The sequence below is a fragment of the Euleptes europaea genome, chromosome 13, assembly GCF_029931775.1.
Source record: "Euleptes europaea isolate rEulEur1 chromosome 13, rEulEur1.hap1, whole genome shotgun sequence".
NCBI classification, from domain to species: Eukaryota; Metazoa; Chordata; class Lepidosauria; order Squamata; family Sphaerodactylidae; genus Euleptes; species Euleptes europaea.
The window spans coordinates 24748798-24773457 of record NC_079324.1 but is presented as its reverse complement, the minus strand read 5'-3'; the positions used below and the strand labels follow the sequence as shown (position 1 = coordinate 24773457).

The window sequence follows — 24660 nt, the reverse complement described above, 5'->3', positions numbered from 1 at the left end:
CTTTGACTGGCAGCAACTCTACAGGCTGTCAAGAAGAGACAGGTCTTTACCTGCATCTGCTACCTGAGACCTTTAAATTGGAGAGGACAGTGACTGAAGCAGGGATCTTTGGCATGCAAATGTCCGGAATGATTTTGTGTATTCAAAATAGATATTCAAAAATCAAGTTTACTTTTTGGCACTGCTTGTTTGCTGTCAGGTTGAACATCTCAAGCGGTTACCTCAATGATTTGCTCACAATTCAACATGAAAAGCCTTTTTAGTAGTTTTGTATGTGTGCTATGCAGGAGTGGTCTTAGTGATTCTGGGCTCTGACCAGAATAGGAACCCACAACCCACTGCACCCCCAACTGTTCCCCCCTCTCATGCCGCTTACCTTACCATAGCCCATCCCAGGTCCAAGTAAGGGGCAGCCTAAATAGCTATGCAAAATGAACAAGAAAAGCAAACCTCTTTTGTAAGTATTTCCCTCCCTTGTCACGTGCATTGGGGAAATGGGATGTGGGTGGGTAGAAAGAAAACATGTGTGCAAAATATTTTTAATCAGATCCAAGCACAAATACTGACTCAGGCATGAAAACGGGAAAAGCAAGGACAGATAGGCAAGCCAAACAAAAAAGGATAAAAACATCGCTTCTTATTTTATTGATTTTTTTTCTTCAACATGTGGTATAGATGACAGAGGAGGATGAGAAAAATCCAGTTTCAATGCGCCCAAGGGCTCAGAAATTCCCTTTTTCTTGAACGGCAGCATCTTGTCTTCATGCTGCAAGGCAAAGTTCTTTAGAAACGGACTGGAATTTCAGATGTCGTTTTATTCTCCAGTAAATGTCCGAAATGTAAAACATTTCAACAAGCATCAGGGAATGAGGACAGCAATCTCGCATTTATTCCTTGAAGCTCTAAAATCACAGAAACAGACCAGTGGAGACTTGTTGTCAAGATTCACTTGGATAATTCCATACCTTCAGTGTTCACAGATGTGACATTCCATTGTAAGAGTCCCTTGTGACATTACAGGAATCCCCAATACCATGGAGACTGCAGTCCAGATAGGTAAAGGTAAAGGTCCTCTGTGCAAGCATCGGGTCATTCCTGACCCATGGGGTGACATCACATCCCCACGTTTGCTAGGCAGACTTTATTAAAGAGTGGTTTGCCAGGGTTTTCCCCAGTCATCCTCCCTTTACCCCCAGCAAGCTGGGTACTCATTTCACCGACCTCGTAAGGATGGAAGGCTGAGTCAACCTTGAGCCAGCTACCTGAAACCGACTTCCGTCGGGATCGAACACAGGTCGTGGACAGAGCTTGGACTGCAGTACTGCAGCTTACCACTATGCACCACAGGGCAGTCCAGATAGCCACAGTTTAATTACTATCACTGCTCCATCACATACTATGCCCAACCTGACAGATACCCCACATTGTTGATAATGGGGGTATACGGTAGTTTGAATAATTGAATGGTGAGGTAACCTGGAAGAACCTGCCCACATCCTCAAGTGACATATGTATACCTCATTGGTGGATATCACTTTGCATAGCAAAGTTGAAAGAAAATCAACATACATTACAAAACACAATACGCTTTAGGGCAGTTTGTGTATATGCATGTTTTGTCCCTTTTCTCCAAGAAAGGGGGATTGGAAATCTATGGGGAAGAAAGTGCCTTCTGCTGACAAGGTACCAGTATTTCCTCCTGCCGGTTCATTCTCTCTTCTAAGGTTGTACAATATGATTAAGCTGCCTAATGTGCAAAACAGAATTGAAACTCCTCCAACCAGTTTATGAGAATTAAAATGTACTTTCCATTAATAAGTTTGATCTGCTGACCCTTACTAATTATGCATGAATGCATGAGCCTTTTTATGGGATTTTCAAGGTTTTCGCTGGAGGACAGAGTTCTTGCTTCCTTTTTTTTTTTTAAACTCGTTATAATGAGAAGTCACAGTTCCATACCTGGATAAAAAAATCAAGCTTGCTGAAGTTAGTTCCTGGGATATGTGTTGCTTCTTATGTGCACTCATTTGAAATTGGCACATTTTTGTAGAAGAAGACTCTTTCTTTGTAGTGATAAAATCACATATTTTGAAAGCTGAATTGCAGCCAAGGTAACTTTCCATTGCTGTGTGTTTTTGCAAAGTGCTTTGAATTTTCACTTGAGTTTTAAACAAATGCCAAAACAAATTTGGGAAAATACAATTGGACAAGCAGAAGACATTTGTTATGATTCACAGGAGGAGATCACGTTTTAGCTCTGATGGTCCTGCTCCCTACATTTTCTCTCCTTTCCCCCCTTCCCTCCCCCTACCAGATTCTGCAGTACTCTCCCCTTTCCTCACTCCTCTCCCATCCACTCATCTACCTCCCTGTCTTCTTCTGGTATCACCAAACTCTTCAACTTTCCCTCCCATCCCTTCTTTTCTCTCCCTGGCAGAGCCACCCAGCCTCTTTCCTATCCTTTCCTTGCCTTTCCTTTCCTTGCCTTGCCTCCTAACCACCTACCTACAATTTTCCGCCCACCCCTTGCCTTCAGCTTCCCTTTCCATCCCTTATTCTGCTCCCTTTCCTTGCTGTGTAGCCCTCCCACCCACCCACCTACTTGTTTGGAGACTCTTGGAAGCCTCATCAGTTTTGTTGTGTTTTTTTGAGAGTAACCCAACAATGGCAGTAGACATCTCATGATCTCATGTAGTCTTGAGAGATCTTGGTGGGCATTTTTGTTTTGGATTTTCCTGCAAACTTGAGGTTTTCCCAAGATGTTCAGAAACATTCCCCACATCCATGTGGTCCCCATTATGTGGCCTTTTTTAATCTGTACCTTGGAGCCAAGTTTAGAATTACTTATATGATCTGAGTTTTTTTTTTTTTTTAAAGACCTCAAACTGTAATTGTGGGCCAGAAATCCAGTTCCCCAACCTTCCACACACACATTTTAAAGATGTGTTTTGACTAAATATCTCCTTATTGATATGTGTTGCAATCAATTTCCAAAATGGTGACTGTCAACCATCTCTAGTTTTAAAGTTTCTCTCCCCTGCTGTTTTATTTTGACAATTCCTGCTTCGATTTGCTATTTGTGTTGTTTAAATCAAACTCGTATTCTTTATTTTTGCATTGTCTTCTGTTTCCTTGCACTGAATTTCACCACCTCATATGCACGTTTTGCAGCATTATTTGTGCACTGATAAATCACCCTTGTAAATTACATATGTATTCTGTCTGTCTGTCTGTCTATCCGCACACACACATACTGTATGTAAATATACACAGGGACAAAAAGAGAAGGGGAATAAAACTAAATAACATAGGTACATAACTCAAAGAAATCTATAACCTTATGTGAGAACTGAAACTGTTGAAAAAATATAGACAAACATTAAAAAAAAGAAGAACGTTTGCTCATCCTTAACCATCACAAGGGAATGTTAGTAATGGAATGCCACAGCCATGAACACTGAAGCTATAGAACTATCCAAGTGAATCTTGACAACAACCTCCACTGGTCTGCTTCTGTGTTTCTAGAACTTCAGCAAATAAACGTAGAATTGTTGTCCTCATTCCCTGGTGTTTGTTGAAAAGTTTTACATTTTGGACATTTACGGGAGAATAAACAACATCTCCACACTCCATTACCATATTATAAACTGCTTCTGAAATTCCAGTCAATTTCTAAAAAACTTTGCCTTGCAGCTGCTGTACAAGAAAAAGGGAATTTTGGAGCCGCTGGGTATATAGAATTAAATCGATTTTGACTAGAACATTGACGTACAGAGCCAGGATTCCTAAGTGGTGTGGTGTGTTAATCCAAGTGGTCACCAGACCAAAGATTTCTGGAAGGTGCTTTGAGTATACTAAGATGACTCCTGTCCTCGTTCCATCTCCTAAATCTCTTAGGTTTTCCTGCATTGCCTTCTAATTTCATGAACTTAGTCCAGTTGCATTTCTAGGATTGCCAACCTCCAGGTCATGGCTGGAGATCTCTCGCTATTACAACTGATCTCCAGACGGCAGAAATCAGTTCACCTGGGGAAAGGGGCCACTTTGGAAGGGGGACTCTATAGCATTAGAACTCTCTGAATTCCATCTCCTCCCCAAACCCCACCTTCCCCAGTCTCCACCCCCAAAATCTCCAGGTATTTCTCAACCTGGCGCTTGCAACCCTATGCATTACTTATTGGTAGGATTGCCAGGTACCTCTTCGCCACCGGTCAGAGGTTTTTTGGTCAGAGCCTGAGGAGGGTGGGGTTTGGGGGAGGGGAGGGACTGCAATGCCATATAGTCCAATTGCCAAAGCGGCCATTTTCTCCAGGTGAACTGATCTCTATCGGCTGGAGATCAGTTGTAATAGCAGGAGATCTCCAGCTAGAACCTGGAGGTTGCCAACTCTACTTATTGGATATGTTATGTTGTCTGATTGCATTGTTTTGATATTGTATAATCTTCCTTGAGTTTCAACGAGAAAGATGGTCTAGAAACAAGGTAAATAAATAAATAAATAGGTAGCCGTGAAAAGGTTGGAGAGTCACGCTAGGATTGAGGAGACCTGAATTCCAACGTCTGCTCAGTCATGAAGCTCACTGGGTGACTTTGGGCCACTCAAACCTATCTAAGCTATCTCACAGGATTGAAATGGCATGGAGGCAGCCATGTATGCTCTTCTAAGTGCACTGGAGAAAGGGTAGGATTGACAAAAACATAACAGACAGACTTCTTCCTCGAGTCTGATTTTGTCACACATTCAACCCAGTTGACAAGAATAATCGCTACGAGCCCCTGTACCCACATCGAGAGACTGCTCTCATTTAACTGAAAGCACATACCATGTTGCCAGTGACTCTTGATTAAATAAATAATTGAACTTAAGTGTATACACATCTGTTTAATTGGTGCTAATTGGCTCTTATATGCTTGGTTAATGAGGGAGTGGAATAATTATGCAATTGTAAAAGGGGATATAAATGTCTTTCCACAATGGCCAGAGTTACCTTAATTTGGTTAAGCGGCTTTCGGTTAATTAGCCTTTGTTTTGCTTCCAAAGCGCCAACTTTTATATGCCTTTTCTGAAATAGCCGGATTGGAGTCCACTCAAAAGTCATTATTTCTGCTCCAGGTTTCCTTTAATCTAAACAGCAGGTTGCATCCCCAGGAAACTGCAAACACATTTCCTGGTGGCAAGACTGTGCAATTTGCCAATATTAGGAAATTTAATGCAAATTATACCTCTATGTCCAGCAATGGAAGGCACGGTTTTCAGTGCGTGTTAATCTCTGTTTGGCCACATGCATGTGCCAATTTTTTTTGCAGGTTAAACCTGTTGGGATGCCACAGCCCTATTTATTTTGAGTTTTAGCTTGCTCAGAGTTAAAGAAAACATTAAAGCATCCACAACATAGGTGAATTTTAAGAAAGGGGAGCACCGATGTTGTACCCTTGATTGGAGCTGGAGACTACACAACCGTCCTTGTGGTTGTTGCTAATAATTTCTTGGTGGTGGGAAGTGCCATCAAGTCACAATTGATTTATGGTGACCCCATAGGGTTATAAGGCAAGGGACATTCAGAGGTGGTCTGCCATTGCCTGCCTCTGCATCACAACCCTGGTATTCCTTGGAGGTCTCCCATCCAAATACTAGACAGGACCGACCCTGCTTAGCTTTTGAGATCTGACAAGATTGGGCTAGCCTGGGCTAGCCAGGTCTCTTCTAATCTACTATACTCTTATCAGCTGCTAAAAACCTTCGTTTTCAAGAGCCTCTAATTCAAGTGTGAGCAACTCACAAGATGATATGTGTCTACAACAAGCTTTGTAAAAGTGAAGATGGTTGTTAGCTAAGAACTCACCTTTCAAAGGGCAGAATCTGCATTTGTCTGTACACCTGCCTGCATGGATTGGATTGCATGAAGAAAACTTGGTTAAAGTCTATGTTTGTTAGGCAAATTCTTGGATTGACCCAGAAGGTTACTTATTATTTTACAAAGCTTGATTTTTAATTGTGGCTAGGATTTTGGAGACCCTCAGAAAGCCAATAGAGGTATTGTCAAGGGAGTAACAGTCCCCCCCCCCCATGGGAACCTGGACACTTCCTTGTGGGTCAGTGGTTTGTTTGCCTGCAGTCTGATCTTAATTTCTCAGCTTTAGTATCAAAAATGGAGTCTCTCCTGCAATCTCAGACATGGTGGGCTGAGAAGTCATGGAAGTGTCTGAAAGAATGGCTGCCTACTAAGGAATTATATTTGCAGTTACACATGGCATGATCTTTTCCAGTATAGTCAAAGAGGAAACCTTTTGTGGTGGGGGGGAGCATACGATTTGTACATGAAGAATGGTCATAACTCACTGCTGGTTCAGTCCTTGGTGTTAGAAAAGTCTCAGGAACCATGGCTGAAAATAGGGTTGCCAATCTCCAGCTGGTGGCTGAAGATCTCCCACTATTACGCCTGATCTCCAGGTGACAGAGATCAGTTCCCCTGGATAAAATGGCCACTTTGGAAGGGGGACTCTATGGCTTTATATCCCATTGCAGTCCATCCCTTCACCAAACCCCGTCCTCCTCAGGCACCACCCTTACATTCTCCAGGTGTTTCCCAACACAGAGCTTGCAACCCTAGCTGAAAAGGACCTCTGCCTGAGATCTTGGAAAGCTGAATAGACAGTAACTGGTTCAATGGGCCAGTTAGCAACCTTAGCAGATAGTGGTGGCTTCGTGCCTTCAAAGACTCATATGTACAAGGAACTGGAATGGCCAGCTGAGTTGTTTGTTTGCAAATTTATACCCCGTTTTCTCCCCAGTGGGGATCCAAACCAGCTTACGACGTCATTCTTTCTTCCTCCATTTTACCCTTACAACAGCCACCCTGTGTTTGAGATACAATAGCTAGCCCAAGGGTCACTCAGGGAGCTTACATAGTAAAGTGGGGATTCATCCTGTGTCTCCTGGACCATAGTCTGCTGCTCAAACCACTGTACCACACTGGCTTTTGTGTCTGTATGTAAGAAGAGGCACTTTTGATGGGAGGCTAGTACAGAGCAGAGACAGCCAATGTCCCCCACCAATGTTTTTGGTTTCTTTTTTAATTTTTTTTAAACATGAGCAGGTCTGAGGTGATGACAACTCACATATCTGCAACATATTTAAAGCCTATTCAGATGGGCAATTAGCGCTATACATCTTAACAGCTTTCTGTGTGATGAAGTGTAAAAAACTTTTCTAACAAGGTCATTTAAATTGTCTTGACTATATGCCAGTGACAGGAGGGACCCTCAAAATTGCCCTTTTAATATTTGAGTGGTTTAAAGATCGCTTTTGAAATATCAGCCATTTGTATCCAAACAGTCTTACTTCGCATCCCAAGCCATCGTAGTGTTGCTTGATATGCCCTGTTAAATAAAAGAAGCCCCTATCAATGTTTTAAGAAGGAACAGTTCAAAAGTGAGGCTGCTAATGAAATATTAAACCAAAGCCGTTGTTATTTATACCTTAAATCTAGCACAACACGCCACCTTCCGTCTGATTACATATGCTTTAGGGTTTGGGACGTGGATCAACTTCTCCGTAAAATAACGTGGAACTACTCATTACACTTTTGTGTTTAAATATTTAAGGGTTCAAGGGGGTGAGAAACGGTTTGCATGTTATCCCCATGGGAAATAAGAAGTATTAGATTCCAAGGAACCTGATCTTGTGCTATTTCTAGGATAATTGAACAGAATTGCCCAGTGCTGAGATGGGAATGTATATTAATGGAACACAAATTTTGGAACCAAGGGGATTCCTTTTTCTTAATGTAAACTGGTTCACTTGTCCTATTTTTTTTTTTTAAGAATAAGCTCTTTATAATAGGCCAGGAAGTTAAAAGAATCCTGTCAACTACTAACGTGCGTTCTGCTTGGTCTATGATTAAAGAGCTGCAAAGATTTGGAACTTTTAATCACGCTCCTATTTCCCCCCTTCAAATTTATTTAAACTTATATGGAGAAACTAAAATATTCATGGCAATCTGCTCCCAAAGGCATTTTATTATTAAACAAAAAAAAGGTAGAGTATATTATAACAGCAATCATTTTAGGGGGCTCTACATTAAAGCGTCTTGGTGGTGACCTCATTAAAGCAAACCCGACTTATACTAACAGACGACTTTTACTTTGTTCTTCATTTTTACTGTCATTTCGGGTCCCTTACATAGCGAGCGCTGCTAAATTATGCTACCCAAGCGGGTACTTGAGGCCACCAGTGTAATTCGGATCCATAATTTCCTCACATTAGGCCTTGCTTCCCGCACCGACAGGAGTACAACCTCTCGCAAGGAACCGGCACATTTCTTATTAGCTATTGGCTGACACGAGCAGTTTAAGCTTGTCACCGGCATCACTCGAGCAAAGTCCTGCTGAGCGGATAACACTGCAACGTGCTACCGGAGCTGTTTAATAAGAAATGCTTCAGCAACCGAGAGGCACTTCTGGCTTGCCGATGCAACGATGCTGGCGCTGCGTACGTGTTGTGTTGGGGAAATACGAAAAGTAGAGCAGCAATGCCATAATTATGGGCAATTTGCTTAATTGTGTGCTAATTGTCGCCTGCATTATGATGAAATAAGGGTGTGCGAAGTAGAAGGTGGGATGGCTCCCATCCAGAAGTGTGTCAAACTCGGGATTGGCTTTTGTTGTGACTCAGCAAGACTTCATATGAAACAACAACAGCAACAATAACAAAAAAGCCACGTCATTATTAAGCGAATTCCCTCCCATGTTGCAGACAGACAGCTGCACTGCAGTGGCCTTGATCCCAAACCCTACCAGCCAGGGTTGCCAGCTCCAGGTTGAGAAATACTTGGTGATATTTGGAGCAGAGCCTAAGGAGGGCGGGGTTTGGGTAGGGACTTCAATGCCATAGAGTCCAATTGCCAAAGTGGCCATTTTCTCCAGGTGAATTGATCTCTATCAGCTGGGGAGCACTTGTAGTAGTGGGAGATCTTCACCTAGTATCTGGAGGTTGGCAACCCTACCACCTGTCAGCCCTTGGCCCACAGAACCAGAAATCACCACAAAGTCATATAGAGTCCAAACAGATGGCTTTTACTGGTCAAATAGGCATACAGTGCAAACGAATAAAATGACAGCTATGAGAGGCTCACTAGCTGGGAGATATTATAAGGCAGGAAAGGCGGGAGATTACACGCACAGGCTGAATACAGTTTCCCAGGAGCTGAGTTCCCAGGCCTAGGTATGCGACCTTGGGGGGCAGACAATACAGCGCAGAGACAGAGGCAATAACGAAACCGAGATAGCAGCCTGACATTCTGCTCCCCTCAAGGCCCCCTCCCAGTTCGCAAGGGGGCTGGCCTATCTGGGTAAGCAATGTGAAAGGCGTCGACGAGGTCGGGGGCGGAGACATCCCGTGCGCGTACCCATTCGTCATAGGCAGGGGGGAAATGTTTCCAACGGACTAAATATTGCAGGTTGCCATGGTGAACACGGGAGTCAAGGATCTTGGAGACTTCGAAGTGTTCCTCCCCCCCCACCATGATGGGTTGCGCAGGAGGTGGGTCCGGATGCCACTGTGGAGAAGCAACATGGGGTTTGAGGAGGCTAATGTGGAAAACAGGATGCACACGCCTCAAGGATTTGGGGAGAGCCAGTTCCACCGTGACAGGGTTTATGACCCGGGTGATGGGGAAAGGGCCAATGTATTTAGCACTGAGCTTATGGCACGGTTGGGTGGAACGGAGATTTTTGGTGGAAAGGTAAACCAAAGTACCCACTTGCAGATCACCCCCGGGGGAGCGATGTTTGTCAGCTTGCGCTTTGTATTTACGTTTGGCCCGGTCGAGGTTGCTAACGAGCCAGGGCCAAGTGGTACGGAGGGCGTGTGCCCAGGAGGCAATGTCGGGGTTCCCCTCCCCCTCTATATCATCTGCAGGAGCGATGGGACTGAAATCTTGTCCATACACAGCAAAAAATGGGCTAAAACCTGTGGATTGATGCATGGCATTATTGTAGGCATATTCTGCTAAAGGTAACAGTTCCACCCAGTTATCCTGGTGGTAGTTAACATAACAGCGTAAATAACATTCAAGTACAGCATTGTACTTGTAACAACCCACAACACAGTAACAACCCACAGTAACAACCCACAACACAGTTTTACCCCCACTGAGAGGGAGATCAGTCATGAAGTCCATAGCAATCACTTCCCAAGGTTTGCTGGGCGTTTCAAGAGGTTGTAGCAGTCCCGGGGGTTTGCCCTGCGACCGTTTCGCAGCGGCACAAACGGGACAGCTGCGGATGAAGGAGTCAATGTCGGAACGCATTCCCCCCCACCAGAACTGTCTGCGCAATAAGTGAAGGGTTTTCAGAAACCCAAAGTGCCCAGCTGTTTTGGCTCCATGGGCTAAATGTAAAACGTCCTTCCGGAGAGCCTTGGGGACATACAATTTCGAGTCCTTGTACCAGGATCCTCCTTGTTCCAAAACACCAGGAGGTAGGGTATGAGCGGAACGTTCTAAAAGGCACTGGTCCCGAAGGACAGTTAAAAAGGACTCGGAGATGGGGATTTTGGAGGGGGCCCCCCCGTCGGCCATGGAGATCTTAGAAACAGTTATGGGGCTAGTGCTTACGTGCGGCGGCGCGCAGACTGCAGGCGGCTGGGCGGTCGGAGGGGTAGGAAGGGCGGGAACTCCGGTTTGTTGCGGTGGCGGCTGGGCAGCCGGTTGGGCTGGCGGAGCTTGTACGTTGGGTAAGGTGTGCTGATGCTGGGATCGAGTTTGCACAGCTAGCATAGGTAGAGCCCCACGTTGCATAGGGGTGAACAGAGAGTTGGTGGGTCTTTCGAGTTTTACCGGATATTGTGGTAAACGGGAGAGGGCATCCGCAAGAACGTTCTGCTTCCCAGGGACGTGCTTCAGGGTGAAACGGAACTGCGCAAAGAACTCCGCCCACCGTTGTTGTTTCGCCGATAGCTTATGGGACCCCGTGAGGGCAGCTAGATTTTTGTGATCGGTCCAAACCTCAAAGGGGACTTTAGACCCTTCCAAGAATTGTCGCCATAGAGTCAGTGCATGATGAACTGCTAAGGCCTCTTTCTCCCAGATGGGCCAGTTTAATTGAGCGTGCGCAAATTTTTTTGAAAAGTAAGCGCAAGGGTGAAGAAGACCATCCGGTCCTTGCTGGAGGAGAGCCCCTCCCATGGCTACATCGGAAGCATCGACTTGCACAATGAACATTTGATTTGGGTCTGGGTGCTGTAGCACCGGCTCCGAAGTGAAGAGGCGTTTGAGGGCCAGAAAGGCGGCTTGGCATTGCTCAGTCCATAGGATTTTCGCGGAGGGCAAGGCAGCCGAGCTTACTTTTCCCTTAGTTTTCAGTAGGTCCGTAATGGGTAGAGCCACCTGGGCGAAGTTAGGGATGAATCCTCGGTAGAAGTTTGCAAATCCCAGAAATTGCTGTACTTGCTTCCGGTTGGTGGGGGGAGTCCAATCGAGGACGGCTTGGACTTTGGCGGGGTCCATGCGAAGACCTTGGTGGGAGATGATGTATCCCAAAAACGTGAGTTTGCTTTGGTGAAATTCGCACTTAGCTAGTTTTGCGAAAAGTTGATGGTTACGCAGGCGTTGCAGAACTTCCCTGACCAGAGCTACATGCTCGTCCATAGTTTTCGAATAAATGAGAATGTCATCTAAGTAGACCACCACCCCACGATATAGAAGGTCATGTAGGATTTCATTGATGAGTTGCATGAAGACCCCCGGGGCCCCTTTTAATCCGAACGGCATCACAAGGAATTCATACATTCTGAAACAGCTAGAGAAGGCAGTGAGGTGCTCATCCCCTTCGCGGATACGGACTCGGTAGTAAGCTTCCACCAAGTCTAATTTAGAGAACACACGGCCTTCCTGTAATTGTCCCAAAATATCGGATATTAATGGGATAGGATAGGCGTTGGTCTGGGTGACCGCATTGAGCTTTCTGAAGTCAATGCACAGGCGAAGGTCGCCCTCTTTTTTCCGGACGAAAAACGCGGGGGCCGAGTTTGGGGCATTCGAAGGGCGAATGAACCCTCTGGCGAGGTTTTTGTCCAAAAAGTCCCGGAGGACAGTGCGCTCGGAAGCGCTCATAGGGTAAATCTTACTCTTGGTTAATGTGCAGTCCTTTACCACTTCAATCGCACAGTCTGAGGCCCGGTGGGGGGGGGTAAGGCATCACATTCCCTAAGGTCGAAGACATCTTCAAAGTCCCGGTATACAGCGGGTAGAGCCGGTGGTGCTGGGGCAGTAGAGGTTAATGCTGGAACGAGCGGATATAGCAGAGCAAAGTTTTGCCGATGCTGGTCGCAGGTGGGACTAGCGAAGGAGATAGTGTTTGTTTCCCAATCAATACTGGGACTATGTCCTTTAATCCAGTTAATTCCCAAGACCACTTCAAATCGGATAGGGGCTATAGTGAAGTCTATTTGTTCCCAGTGGGAACCAATTCCCATTGCCACCCCTATGGTGCGGTGATCAACTGGACCCCCCTGGAAATGGCTTCCGTCCATTTGGGCAAATTGGACGGGGGCGGGTAAAGCCTCAGAGTCGGCTCTGAGCGCAGCAAAAGTGGTTTCGCTTATGAGAGTGCGACAGCAACCGGAGTCAATTAGTGCTTTAACGGGGATTTGTGGGCCACCGTTAAGTTGCTGTAAAACTGCATCCACGTAGATGGTGGAGTCCATTTCTTTGATTTTGGTAGGAGCATTCGGTTTGATAGGAAGATCCTGAGAGGTCTGTGGAGACGCTCCATTCACCACAGACCGGAGCCGTTTTTTGACAAGTCGAGGGGAGATTCCAGGTTTAAGGCTGGAGAAATCCAAGGATTTTCCTCATCCGAAGAGGGAAAGTCGTCCCCCAATGGGGCACTTGTAATCCGAGACCCGGCGGGGTCGTTGGTAGTAGGCAGGGAGGCTGGGTCCCCGGCATGGAGTGCAGAGGGTGTGGGTCTTCCCGGAGCTGCGCTGCGGGTGGCCGCGGTGCCTCTGCGTGGTGGACGACCTCGGGCGCGGGTTGTCGTGCTGGGACGAAATATTTCCTGGCGGCGTGGGCAAACGGCTGCAAAGTGGCCCATTTCTCCGCAAGTAAGACAGGCACCCCTCTGAAATCGGGCTTCACGTTCCTGGGGCGGACGTGGGGGATTTCGTGGGACGAGCAGTGGTGCCTTGGGTTGAGGCTTTTGGGTGCCTTTTTCCTTGTGCTTTTGACGGACGAGAGAAATGAAGCGTCGGCGGCTTTCCACTTCCTCGGCTAATAGGATCCAGTCTTCGAGGGTATCGGGATCGCCTCGCATGTAAGACCAGTTCAGAATGTCAGGATGCAAGGCTTCCCTGAAATGATGGATCAGGGTGGTCTCGGGCCAACCTACAATTTTACTTGCCAGTCGTTGAAATTCATCGGCAAATTCTCGAACTGTAGCAGAGCCTTGTTTTAATTGTAAGAGTTCCGTTTTGGCTCTTTCCCCCAGGAAGGGGTCCTCAAACCTCCTTCTCAGGGCAGTCATGAAGTTGTTGAGGGAACGAATAGCACGAGAGCGGGTGTCAAACTGGAGGACCATCCAGTCAGCCGCTTTACCTGTCAGAAGGGAAGCTACGTAACGCACCCGGCTGTCTTCCGTGGGGAAAAGTTGTCCTTGTTCTCGCATATAACTGTCCACTTGATGCAAGAAACAAGGCAAAGTCTCGAGAGATCCGTCATACGTAGTCCTCAATTTGAGTTGCTTCCAAGGGCCGGGCGCAGGTTGACCCGGTTGCACGGGTGGTCCGGGCGGAGGAGCAACAGGAGCTCCAGGAGGCAAGGGTGGAGCAGGCACATTAGCGGGTGGTTGCACGGGTGGTCCGGGCGGAGGAGCAACGGGAGCTCCAGGAGGCAAGGGTGGGGCAGGCACATTGGCGGGTGGCTGTACGGGTACCCCCTGACCCGGAATGGGCTGTCTCTGAGCTATCAGGGTTTGTTGTAATTGCCTGTTCTCTTGAAGCATAAGTTCCATTACTTCCTGGAGTTGATCAACACGGTCGGAGAGCTCCCGATTCTGGGCTCGTAAGAGATGAACCTCCTCACTTGGGCCACCAGTAAGATGAGGCTTACTGGTCCGGAAGCTTGTGGCCCATTGAGAGCTATCCCCATATAAATCCTCGTCTTCAGACTCTCCTGAGTCTCGACGTCGGTCAGCCAAACGGCGTGCTCGTTGGGTCGCGCGCGACGGGACAAACGCCGGGGAATAAGACAGACCCGATAGCCCTAGTACATTGTCCTTGGGGCGCGTGTCCACGTTCGCCAGATTCCTAATCCTTGCTGCAGCCGCCCTGGCTGCTTCTGCAGCCTCTCTCTCTCTTGCGACCTTAGCCGCTTCGGCGGCTTGCTGATCCGCAAGAACTTTGGCGTTCTCAAGTCTTAGGGCAGTCTCTGCCGTAATGCGCGGCAAAAGTTCTGTTTCCAGGAGTGCGAGTAGGGGGTCGGGTTCCCCGCCCAGCAGAGGTTGTACTCGAACCGCCAGTGCGGGTGCCTCGGCTCCAAAAGTCGAGGTCAAAACTTGAGCCAAGGTGGCTACCGGGGTGTCCTTTGTACATTCCACAAGGAGAAGAGCGGTGCTAATAGCGACTCACTTGGCCTCAGCCTGACAGCTGGCTGCATCCGGGATCAGGGAAAAACCCTCCGGCGGGGCTCCCGCCATGATAGAAAGAGTTTCTCGAGAAATAAGATTATCCAAAAGTCCAGTTAATATTTGTAAATCCTCAGTCGCCAATCGGGCATCGTCCAGTAATTGATCCAAGTCCTGAAGATCTAGACGAGCATCAGTATCCTCCGACGTTAACATCCAGAGACGTCCTTTAAGAGATTGCCACTGTTCCTGTACCAGTCCCCTCAAGCGGCAAACCTCTCGGGTCGTCCGGAAAAGTTCAGCGATTAAGTCTTGTAACAGAGTAGGATCCCCAGAGAAGGGCTCCAGGGTGTAGATCACCTGGAGAGCTACACAGCTCCCATCCAAGTGGCAGGCGAACCCCCCTGGGCTCCAGCCTGGCTAGTAGAATGGTGAAGAGAAGGGATAGCTGTCATAATGTCAGCCCTTGGCCCACAGAACCAGAAATCACCACAAAGTCATATAGAGTCCAAACAGATGGCTTTTACTGGTCAAATAGGCATACAGTGCAAACGAATAAAATGACAGCTATGAGAGGCTCACTAGCTGGGAGATATTATAAGGCAGGAAAGGCGGGAGATTACACGCACAGGCTGAATACAGTTTCCCAGGAGCTGAGTTCCCAGGCCTAGGTATGCGACCTTGGGGGGCAGACAATACAGCGCAGAGACAGAGGCAATAACGAAACCGAGATAGCAGCCTGACACCACCAGCATAAGAGGTCTCTGCTCTTTATTAAAATAATTGTTCTGGGGGGATGCAAAGGGATCCCCCAGTGACCTTGTGGGTTGGTCCTTGGTTTGAAAAACAGACCAGTACATTCACATCCCTTCGCCTGCATGAGAGCCCCCGAGTATAATTGACAGGTTATATATTAGGGCTAAAAATCCCATGAAGGTTATGGCCATTTATTCATGGAAGGTTTTGCATTGGACTTGCCACTCTTTAGATGCACTTTCCCCCCCGTTCATATTCTCAAAACTCAACAATAAGTTGCCATGCAGAGTTTTGAGAATTCAGATGGGGAAAATGTGCATCTATAGAGAGGCAAATCCAATGCAAACCCTTCCATGAATAAATGGCCTAAGAATGCATCAGGCCCCTAGAAATGGATGTGCATATTTGTTTATATTTTGTCCCCTGTTCCACACGGACATAACCTCTCTGATCTGGGATCTTCTTATATTTCCCTTGTAAAACAGCCGATGGTAGGGCCTGGCATCTGGCAAGGGTAAAGGCCTTCCTATAATTAATAGACTCAAGATGATAAAAATAAGCCGCAGGTGAGACTAAGTATCTACTTTTATCAGGTACTAGAAAAAATGGTGATTTTCCAAGGTCTGTCTGGCATTCAGTGTCTTCCACCCTTTGCTTCAAGAGACTTGATGCTTGGTCTATGCCCATGGCTAGCAGGGGAGGTGGAGAAAGGCCCAGGCAGGCCATTTTATTAAGGACCATCTTTAGCCATGTTGACTGGAACTTATCCTGTAGAAGCAGGGGTAGCAGTTCTTGAGGGATAAGATTTAATTTAAGCCAAAGAGTAATGGAAGTAGTACAGACCCTTGCCTCCACCCTCACCAGTCCTGCCTCCAGTCTAGCAGTAGCATTTGATACACAACAAGGTAAATGGAGGGCTGCTCGCAAGAATTTAGACTGAACCTGCTCCAGTGGGACAAATGTAGATGAAGGTGGCCCAAGTAAGATCCCATATGTCAGTTGTGCCAGTGTTTTTGCTTGGTAAAGCTTAAGAGCGGCTGGAAAGTAATGCCCTCCCTTAGTTCTTAGAAATTTAATGATGTTTAAGGCAGATTTTTGCCCTTTCTCTGCTGCGTAATTGCTGTGTGCTTTTCTAGAACCAGAGGCTTGTAAGACTGCTCCTAAGTATTTAAACTTGAGTACCTGGTCTATTTTGTGGCCATCAATGCTCCACATTCGTACTTTAGGATGCTTGCCAAAGGCCATAACTTTTGTCTTTGAGAAATTAATGTCTCTTCACACTGTCTCTCTGAATCAGCTTGACTCTAAACCGAAACTGCACCCCTCAGTCTGCTGCCTGTCTATCCACCCCATGGTTTATTGAGACAGTGGTATTATTAGTGTTAGGATTCATGAGACATCATACCTGTACACGATAGCAGAATTAGCAAGTTTATATACATGTTGGAGCTGTCAAATAACAGCAGTTTAATATCTGTCGGTAGTGACTGGAGTATCCACAAGGGGAGAGGGAAATTTCACTCAAAGAACACCTACAGATAAAATGAATATCACCTCATATTTTCACACTGCAAAGTTGTATTTTTTTTTAAAAAAACTCATTTTTGGATCCTAATTTGCATTTTCATAGGGCGACACCCACCATGTCTATTAATTAGAGATGTCTGGGCTCCTTCTGCTCTCAGGAGAGAAAGAATACTTTACCAAACTCTTTGTTCTACTACGAGCTCTTATTCCTTGGGGATAATAATATCCCAAACCCCATTTGCGTTTGCAATATGTATCCTTTGTCTCTGATAAAAGCTTCCCTCCATGGATAAAAAGAAAGATTTAGAGAAAGCAATCAGGTTAAATGATTGGTTTTTGACTGAACAGTAGCTGCTGGCAATATTGCTGCAGTCCCCGCGCTCATCCCCAACTCCACTTTTATATATGATTATTGAAAATTCTTTTAAACTTACAGATGACACAGGCTGCCAAACAACAAAAGCAGCCTTTTAACTATTGCACCTGTAAGTCAAACTCAGATCTATGTATTTGAGGAGACAAGAATTCACCTGACAGTCTTAAAAATACAGGTGTGTTTTTTTGAAAAGTATTTCTGGGGCAGCCAAATTAAAGAAACATGATCCCACTGTTTGCTCCCCAAAGCAATCTGCAGTTCAAATAAGGATGGGAAATGTACTTTCAGGGTGCCTGTCTGTGATCAGCGTAAAAAGAAAAGAAAAAGGGACAAACGTTTTCTTAAGCCCAAGATAGTCCGCTTCTCCTGATCCTGCAAATAATGCTGGAATTTGATCAGGCGTAGGTACTGTGGCTGTAGAATGGAGTCACAGCAGGTATATGATAGTATGGTCTTTCTTCTTTCTCGGCTACTTCCACTGATATATTTAGGTGAAACGAACTAAAAGCAAACCTTGTTTCTACCCGTATAACCAGCTGTGTTATTCAATCATGCTGTGGGTTGGCTCCAGCCAGCTTTTCACTCAGTCTTGCCCAGACTACACCCCCAATTCTGTATGGCTTTTGTCAATGCAGGTCTCTTGATCATCAGTGTAGCTTTTGTTAGTGGTCAGAGAGGACTCCCTCCACCTTTTTTTGCCAGCTGAACAGGCGGTTGGATCCAACCTGCTATATACCCTACAAAAAGGGTTCCCAAGAGATCCCGATCCCAACGGCACCAGCTCCAGGTGCTTGGGTGGGAGAGCAAAATATCGGCAGCCCTTTCCAAAGGCATGGAACTGCCACAGAAGTCCTTCTAACCCAGGTTGAGTCTGATGGGCAGCCCAGTCCTAACGGAAGGGCCCCAACTGGCTGGGAGCTGGCATGACCCGAGCGCTAGCATTAGTGCCACTTGCGCCAGCCAAACTAGTACTAACGCTGGTCTGGGGAGCAGCATGGCAGTGCGAGCCATGGGCACTGGCACTGGTGCAGCTTTGCCGGCAGCATTTTCCCGGTGCAAGGGTTCTTGGCGGCATCAAAGGGGGCATTCCCGGGGGTGGAGCTGGCTTTGGTCAGCTCCAAAAGCCCTTTCAGGCCAGGAACGCTGCCTTTAGCTGAGTTATGCCTGAAAAAAGGCAGGAGCAGCCCCTGAAAACCTATGAAGGGGTTTCATGGGGGTTGGTTAAAATTACCTTTTTGCCTTCCTTTTTTTGTCTGAGAAGCCACTCAGGAGCTGGCATGGCATTGCCATCCCCAGGCACTTCTTAATAGGATTGCCAACCTCCAGGTACTAGCTGGAGATCTCCTGCTACTACAGCTGATCTCCAGCTGATAGAGATCAGTTCACCTGGAGAAAATGCCCTCCCTTTTGCAATTGGACTCTATGGCATTGAAGTCCTTCCCCTCCCCAAACCCCACCCTCCTCAGGCTCTGCCCCAAAAACCTCCCACCAGTGGCAAAGAGGGACCTGGCAACACTACTACTTAACCACCACACCCCTTAGGATTGCACAGTACATCTCTTTGAGAGAGAAAACTAAATGCAGGACCAGTGAAAATACTGTAAGGTTTGTTTGGGTTCCTATGGGGGAGTTAGGGTTGCCAACCTCCAGGTAGTAGCTGGAGATCTCCTGCTATTACAACTGATCTCCAGCCCATAGAGATCAGTGCACCTAGAGAAAATGGCCACTTTGTCAATTGGACTCCATGGAATTGATGTCCCTCCTCTCCCCAAACCCTGCCCTCCTCATGCTCCATCCCCAAAATCTCCACATATTTCCCAACATGGAGCTGGCAACCCTAGGGGGAGTAAGTGGGTCCTAGGGCTTTAATGACCAAGACCAGCATCTAGGATTAGACCTGGAAACAAACTGGTAACGAGGACAGTTGATCCCATATCCCAGTAACGTGAATGATCCAAGCAACCCCTGTCAACAAACATGCTGCAATCTGAACTAACTGTTGTTTCTGAGTTATCTTTAAGGACAGCTCCAAGCGCAGTGCATCAAAGCTGTCTAGTCTCAAGGTTAATGCATCATGGATCAGAGTCGCCAGGTCAGCTGTATCAAAAAGTATTTGAGCTTGTATACTCAGATTTAATTGAAAGAAGGCACTCCTAGCAATACCATCCACCAGCTTCCTCATCTGCAGTGTAGATGGAGCACCTGCAGACTCTTCATTGAATCCACTTATATTAAAGGCACCCAGTTTGAAGTTGGCCCAGAAACTGGGAAGAAAGGACACTCAGTAGAGTGCTAGACTAGACGTCTTTTGGATCTGACCCGACAAGCCCATTCTTATATAAGTATGTTTTGCTCCATTTCTTTTGATACTTGACAGGACAAAGGGTTCCATACTTTCAGTGCCAACTCTGCAAAGACTCAACTTTCTAGCGGTGAATGAACAGATACCAAGTCCTCTCTAGATGACTTGAGTGTACTTAGCAGGGCCACAAATGGGACTGTTGTTGTAACTGAAAATAATTTAGAGCTTTACTGGTTCTGAAAACAAACTGGGAGTCAGAGGAGCTGCACCAGTATTGGCCAGTTGACATTTCTGAGGTAAAGTATATAACAGTAGTCTGGTCTGGAAGTCACCATAGCATGTGGAACTTCTTCTTGAGGTCTTGTTGCAGCAGAATTGTTATTCAGATCAGACAGCAAAAAAAATAGTGGAGGGATAAGAAAACTTAGATGGGGGAAGACAAATGGATAAGTTCAAGAAGAAAGCAGATACATTACAGACCTCAGAAGAGCAGATACTGAAGATATGGTAGCTGGTGCATATTCATGAAGAACAATCCCCACATCTCATGCTAGTCAGCCAAGTGTTGATGAATGATATTCCAATGCTGCATATTTCATTGTGGAAAAAATGTAATATTTTATTTCACTGGGTGGTTGTTGGGTTTTTTTCCATACTTTAAAAATTCCTTTAGCAAACCCAACTTTTTGATTCCTAGTTATCGTTGATAGTCTCTTTCAGGGGTCCCCAATATGATGACCGTGGGTGCAATGCTACCCTCTGACACCTTTGCTGGTGCCCACCAAGTGTTTTTTTTTAGGAAGTGGGTAGGGCCAAGTAGGGCATTTGCCCAACAAGGCTTCTGATTGGCTATTAGAGATTCAATTGGCTGTGCAGGATCTCCACCATGTTACTAAAGTTAAGCTTTGACAATCATTTTGAGGCTAGCTCTACCTCCTTCAGCAGCCATTTTGTTGCTGCGCCCACCATTCTGTGTCAGAATTCCAAATGTGTCCACAGGCTCAGAAGGGTTGGGGATCCTTGGTCTATTTTATTACTGCAGATTAGTCACTGAGTGCTGCTGGTGGTTTCCACAAAACTCTCTTTGAAATGCCAAAGGTGGAGAGCTCTTCCAATTTTCCCTCTATAAATTCACTGCTACACTTCAAGTAAATTAGTTCCTCTGGCATCCCAAGTCGTCAAATCCAGTGTTAGGCATCTCCAAGTATGGATGCATTTTTCTATAGAAAGGTGATTTAAAGGAATTGTTTGTTTATGTCTTTGGAGCTGGCATAGGAGCAGCTAGAAAACAGTGTATAGTATTAGGGAAATATAGGCCCTTGGTGTGTTGTGGGAGAGCTGGGCTATTATTTTAATCAGTGGGTTCATGCTGGATTAAACCTGGCTTGGATTGCATTGTGAGTCCCGTAGAAGCTAATGAGAACTGACTTTAAACAGTTGATCTGACTTCAGGATCGTAGCCTTTGTCTATGATTGCCAGGTCTCCCGTCTTTTCTGGCAGAAGATTTTTTGGGCAGGGATCACACGCGCACGGCTGCGAGCAATGCAATCCCGTCACTTCCGGTTTAACTTCTGGAAGCGCCGCAGCTCAATGGGATGATTTACCGCTCAAACCCCTATCTGAGTGGTAAATTGTCCCATTGCTTCTGGAAGTAAACCAGAGGTGATGGGTTTGCTTGCTCACAGCCGTGAGTGCACGCGATCCTTGCTGTCAGCTGGCCGATGGATTCCAAGCCTCCTGGCAGCCCTACCTTCGTATGTTTTCAAAAGTTCTTGGACTCATATACATTAACTTTCCTTATTGCTGTCTTTTCCACCCAAACCCGCACCCGCTAAGTTTGTAGACTGATAGATTTTGTTTAGCGAGTGCGAACGAGGCAGCGAGAGACAGTGCATGCATTATTATGTCCGCATATTGTTTCTGTGACAGTTGACAATGTTACCTGTAGCATCAAAGTGCGATGCTTTATTTGCCTTCAAAAAAAATCTCTTTCTCTTTGATGCAAATGAGTGTTCAGATATGAATAAAAGCATCTAAATTTAGAGACCATAAAGAAACACAGAGTGAAAATATTTTAAGTTTTTGAAAAGTGATAGTCGGCTGTAATTCATTGATGTGTGGAGCTGGCTCCTCTGATTTGGAATGCAACCATCTGCTAGACACTCCAAAGCAATTTCACTTAAAACTGGGCCATTTCATACTGAATCAGCCCCATTGCACTCCCATGGTTCCATACGATGCTAGATGTTGCTACAAAGGCTTATAGCAGCTACTAGGAATGTCAGGAATCACAGGACCCACATTTTCTCACAATTATCAGTGATACCAGGTGTTACTGAACATGCCCATGATGGTGTCATGACCTAAGTCTTGAAGGGGAAGGGGCTGTGGCTCAGTGGTAGAGCATCTGCTTGGCATGCTGAAGGTCCCAGATTCAATCCCCAGCATCTCCAGTTAAAGGAAGTAGGCGAGCAGGTAATGTGAAAGATCTCTGCCTGAGACTCTGGAGAGCTGCTGCTGGTCTGAGTAGACAGTACTGACTTAGATGGACCGAGGGTCTGATTCAGTAGAAGGCAGCTTCATGTGTTCATGTGTTCAAACTCTGGTGGTAGTGGAGAGCTCCATCAAGTCACAGCTGACTTATAGCAACCCTGTAGGGTTTTCAAGGCAAGAGATTTCAGAGGTGGTTTGCTATTGCCCTCCTCTCCCTCATGATCCTTGGAGGTCTTCCATCCAAATATGAGCCAGGGCCAACCCTGCTTAGTTTCCAAGATCTGATGAGATCAAGCTAGCCTGGGCCTTGAAGCTCTACTGATATTTATTTTATTTTAATTAAACTTTTAATGTTGCCTTTCCACCCAATTTAGAACCTCCAAGGTGGTGAAGGATCAAAAACAGTAAAAAACAATTAAACAAGAAAGGTCAGTTGGGGGTCAATAAGGAAACACCAAAGAAAATGGAAAAGTCTACACCCACTCACAAAAGACAATGATAGAGATACTGATGATGCTCCTCCACATGTACCACTTAATTTGATACATTTGGAGAAAGGGCATCAGAATGAAGAGGATCTGTTTAAGATCAGACCCTACTCCAGAAAGGTTTCTGAATGGACAGGAAAGAAAGACCCATGAAGCCTGTTGCCTATACCACCACATTTTAGATTTCCCCCCACATCACCAGGGTACACTGTTTAACACGGATGCCTGCCTGAGAATAGGGTTGCCAGGTTGTTGAGATTGGTTGGCAATTGCCTGCCAATCCACTGGGCTCCTCAGAGTAGTGATCACTCATGCATGTGATTGCGGGGCACGATTACATCACTTCTGGGTTCACCCCCAGAAGCACCGCATTGTAACAGGACACTTTAGCACTCAACCACCCCAAAATGCTAGCATTTGAGGGTTTGAGGTGCTAAAGCATCCTGTCATTATGTGGTGCTTCTGGGGTCACCTGAAAGTGATGTAATCATCTTTTTTATTATTATTATTATTTTATTTATATAATTGGAGGGTACAAGAAGGGAAAAGGGGAAGGTTTTTTTTTTCTTTCTTTCTAAAGTGATGTAATCATGTCGCGTGCGGGATCACCACCCAAGCCCTGCCCCCAAAATCTCCCACCTGTGGAGAGGGAGGACCTGGCAACCCTACCACTAAGGTTTGTTGTCCCAGCAAACAAGCCACTGTTCTGTAATACAGTATTAGTTCAGAACCATCACCTATGATGTATGCTACCATTGCCGAATTATTGAACCAGAAACCATCACGAAAATTTAGCCTTGGGCATGTCACTTTCATTCAACACACCCTGCCTGTCAGGAATGTCAAGAAGAGACAATTTAAGAAATGAAAAACAATTTGTTATGCTGAAAAGTGCAATATACCCCCCACCAAAAAAAGGATCTTGACTTCTAATATTCTTCTTCTCTCTTCTTATTTTAAGCCATTGAAGTGAACCTCCAGAAAGCTCTAGCCGAAGCCTCTGAAACCTGCACACAGGAATGCCTCATCCTTGGCCATTCCGACAATTGCTGGATGCCTCCGTCCTTGACACAGTACCAGCAATCCAACCCTCCTTTGCCATCCTTTGGTTTCCAGCAAGCATGGGGAAGAGGAGCCATGCCAGAGGGAAGACATACCCTAGGAAGGCCCGTTCCTAAAGATGATACTGACAAAGGCCAAGGAGGACCCAGGCCTCAGTTCTACAACACCTGTGAAAGACACTGCACCAGCGAAGACCCCGTCAAAGTTATTCCTCTTGCAAACTTCATTCCTGTCCAGGTGACAGCCGTGCCTGGGAGTAACACCCCTCTGATCCATGAGCACCAGCTATAAAAAGCATAGCTTGACAAATCCAAGTGATTTTGGGCTTTAACGTGTGAGTGTATATAGTCTCAGCTTAACGCAATTTTAATGCATTTGCAAACCTTTTCAGGTTTCTGAATATTTCTGTACATAGGGTCCTGAACTGAAGCTGAAGAGATGTATCCTAAGTAATGAACGGAAGCAAATTCATAAATGGTATGCAAAAACAGAAGGAGTCGAGGTGGTGGGGGGTTGTGTTTCTTTGCCCAATGAGTTGCCATGGCACAAAATATTGTTTTAGGACAAGGTTGGTCTTTCTCTTCCTGGAAATTCTTCAGAGTGTTCTAAAGATCCACTCAGTGATAGTAAATACTAAAGGAAAGGAGGACTTTCTAATCAACTCTTTGGCTTCAGGTCATTATTATATCTCGTACATTATCCAAAGAGACTAATGAGGATATACTTGTCCAAAAGCCTTGTGATTCTTCATAAGAGAATCCAGATAGAGAAGTAATTTGTTGTTGTTCCCATCATACTTACCATTGGCAAATCCCATGATAGTGTTTTGGAGTAATGCGGGGCGGGGAGCAGATATGTTGTTGCACAAAAGCATGCAACACATCAGTGCAGTCTCCTTGATTCTCAGATGTATGCACAAATGTCTCTAAACAGAGCACTTGCAATAATACACATTTCCATGATAACCCACCAGGCTCAGAGACAGGGATGAATTAGCAATGTCCTATATCTACTTTGGGGGTGGGGTGGGGGG

The 24660-nt window shown here is 45.9% G+C and overlaps 1 protein-coding gene across 2 annotated transcripts in view; it reads left to right on the top strand.

The window, feature by feature from the left end:
- PCDH11X (protocadherin 11 X-linked) overlaps window positions 1–24084 on the top strand; it is a 793680-nt gene extending 769596 nt beyond the window's left edge. For both annotated transcript variants that reach the window (XM_056859145.1, XM_056859144.1), the window contains one exon: window positions 23527–24084. In XM_056859145.1, the coding sequence (XP_056715123.1) occupies window positions 23527–23918 (392 nt within the window). In that variant the 3' untranslated portion in view covers window positions 23919–24084. The remainder of the gene's footprint in view (window positions 1–23526) is intronic.
- The last annotated feature ends 576 nt before the right edge of the window (window positions 24085–24660 follow it).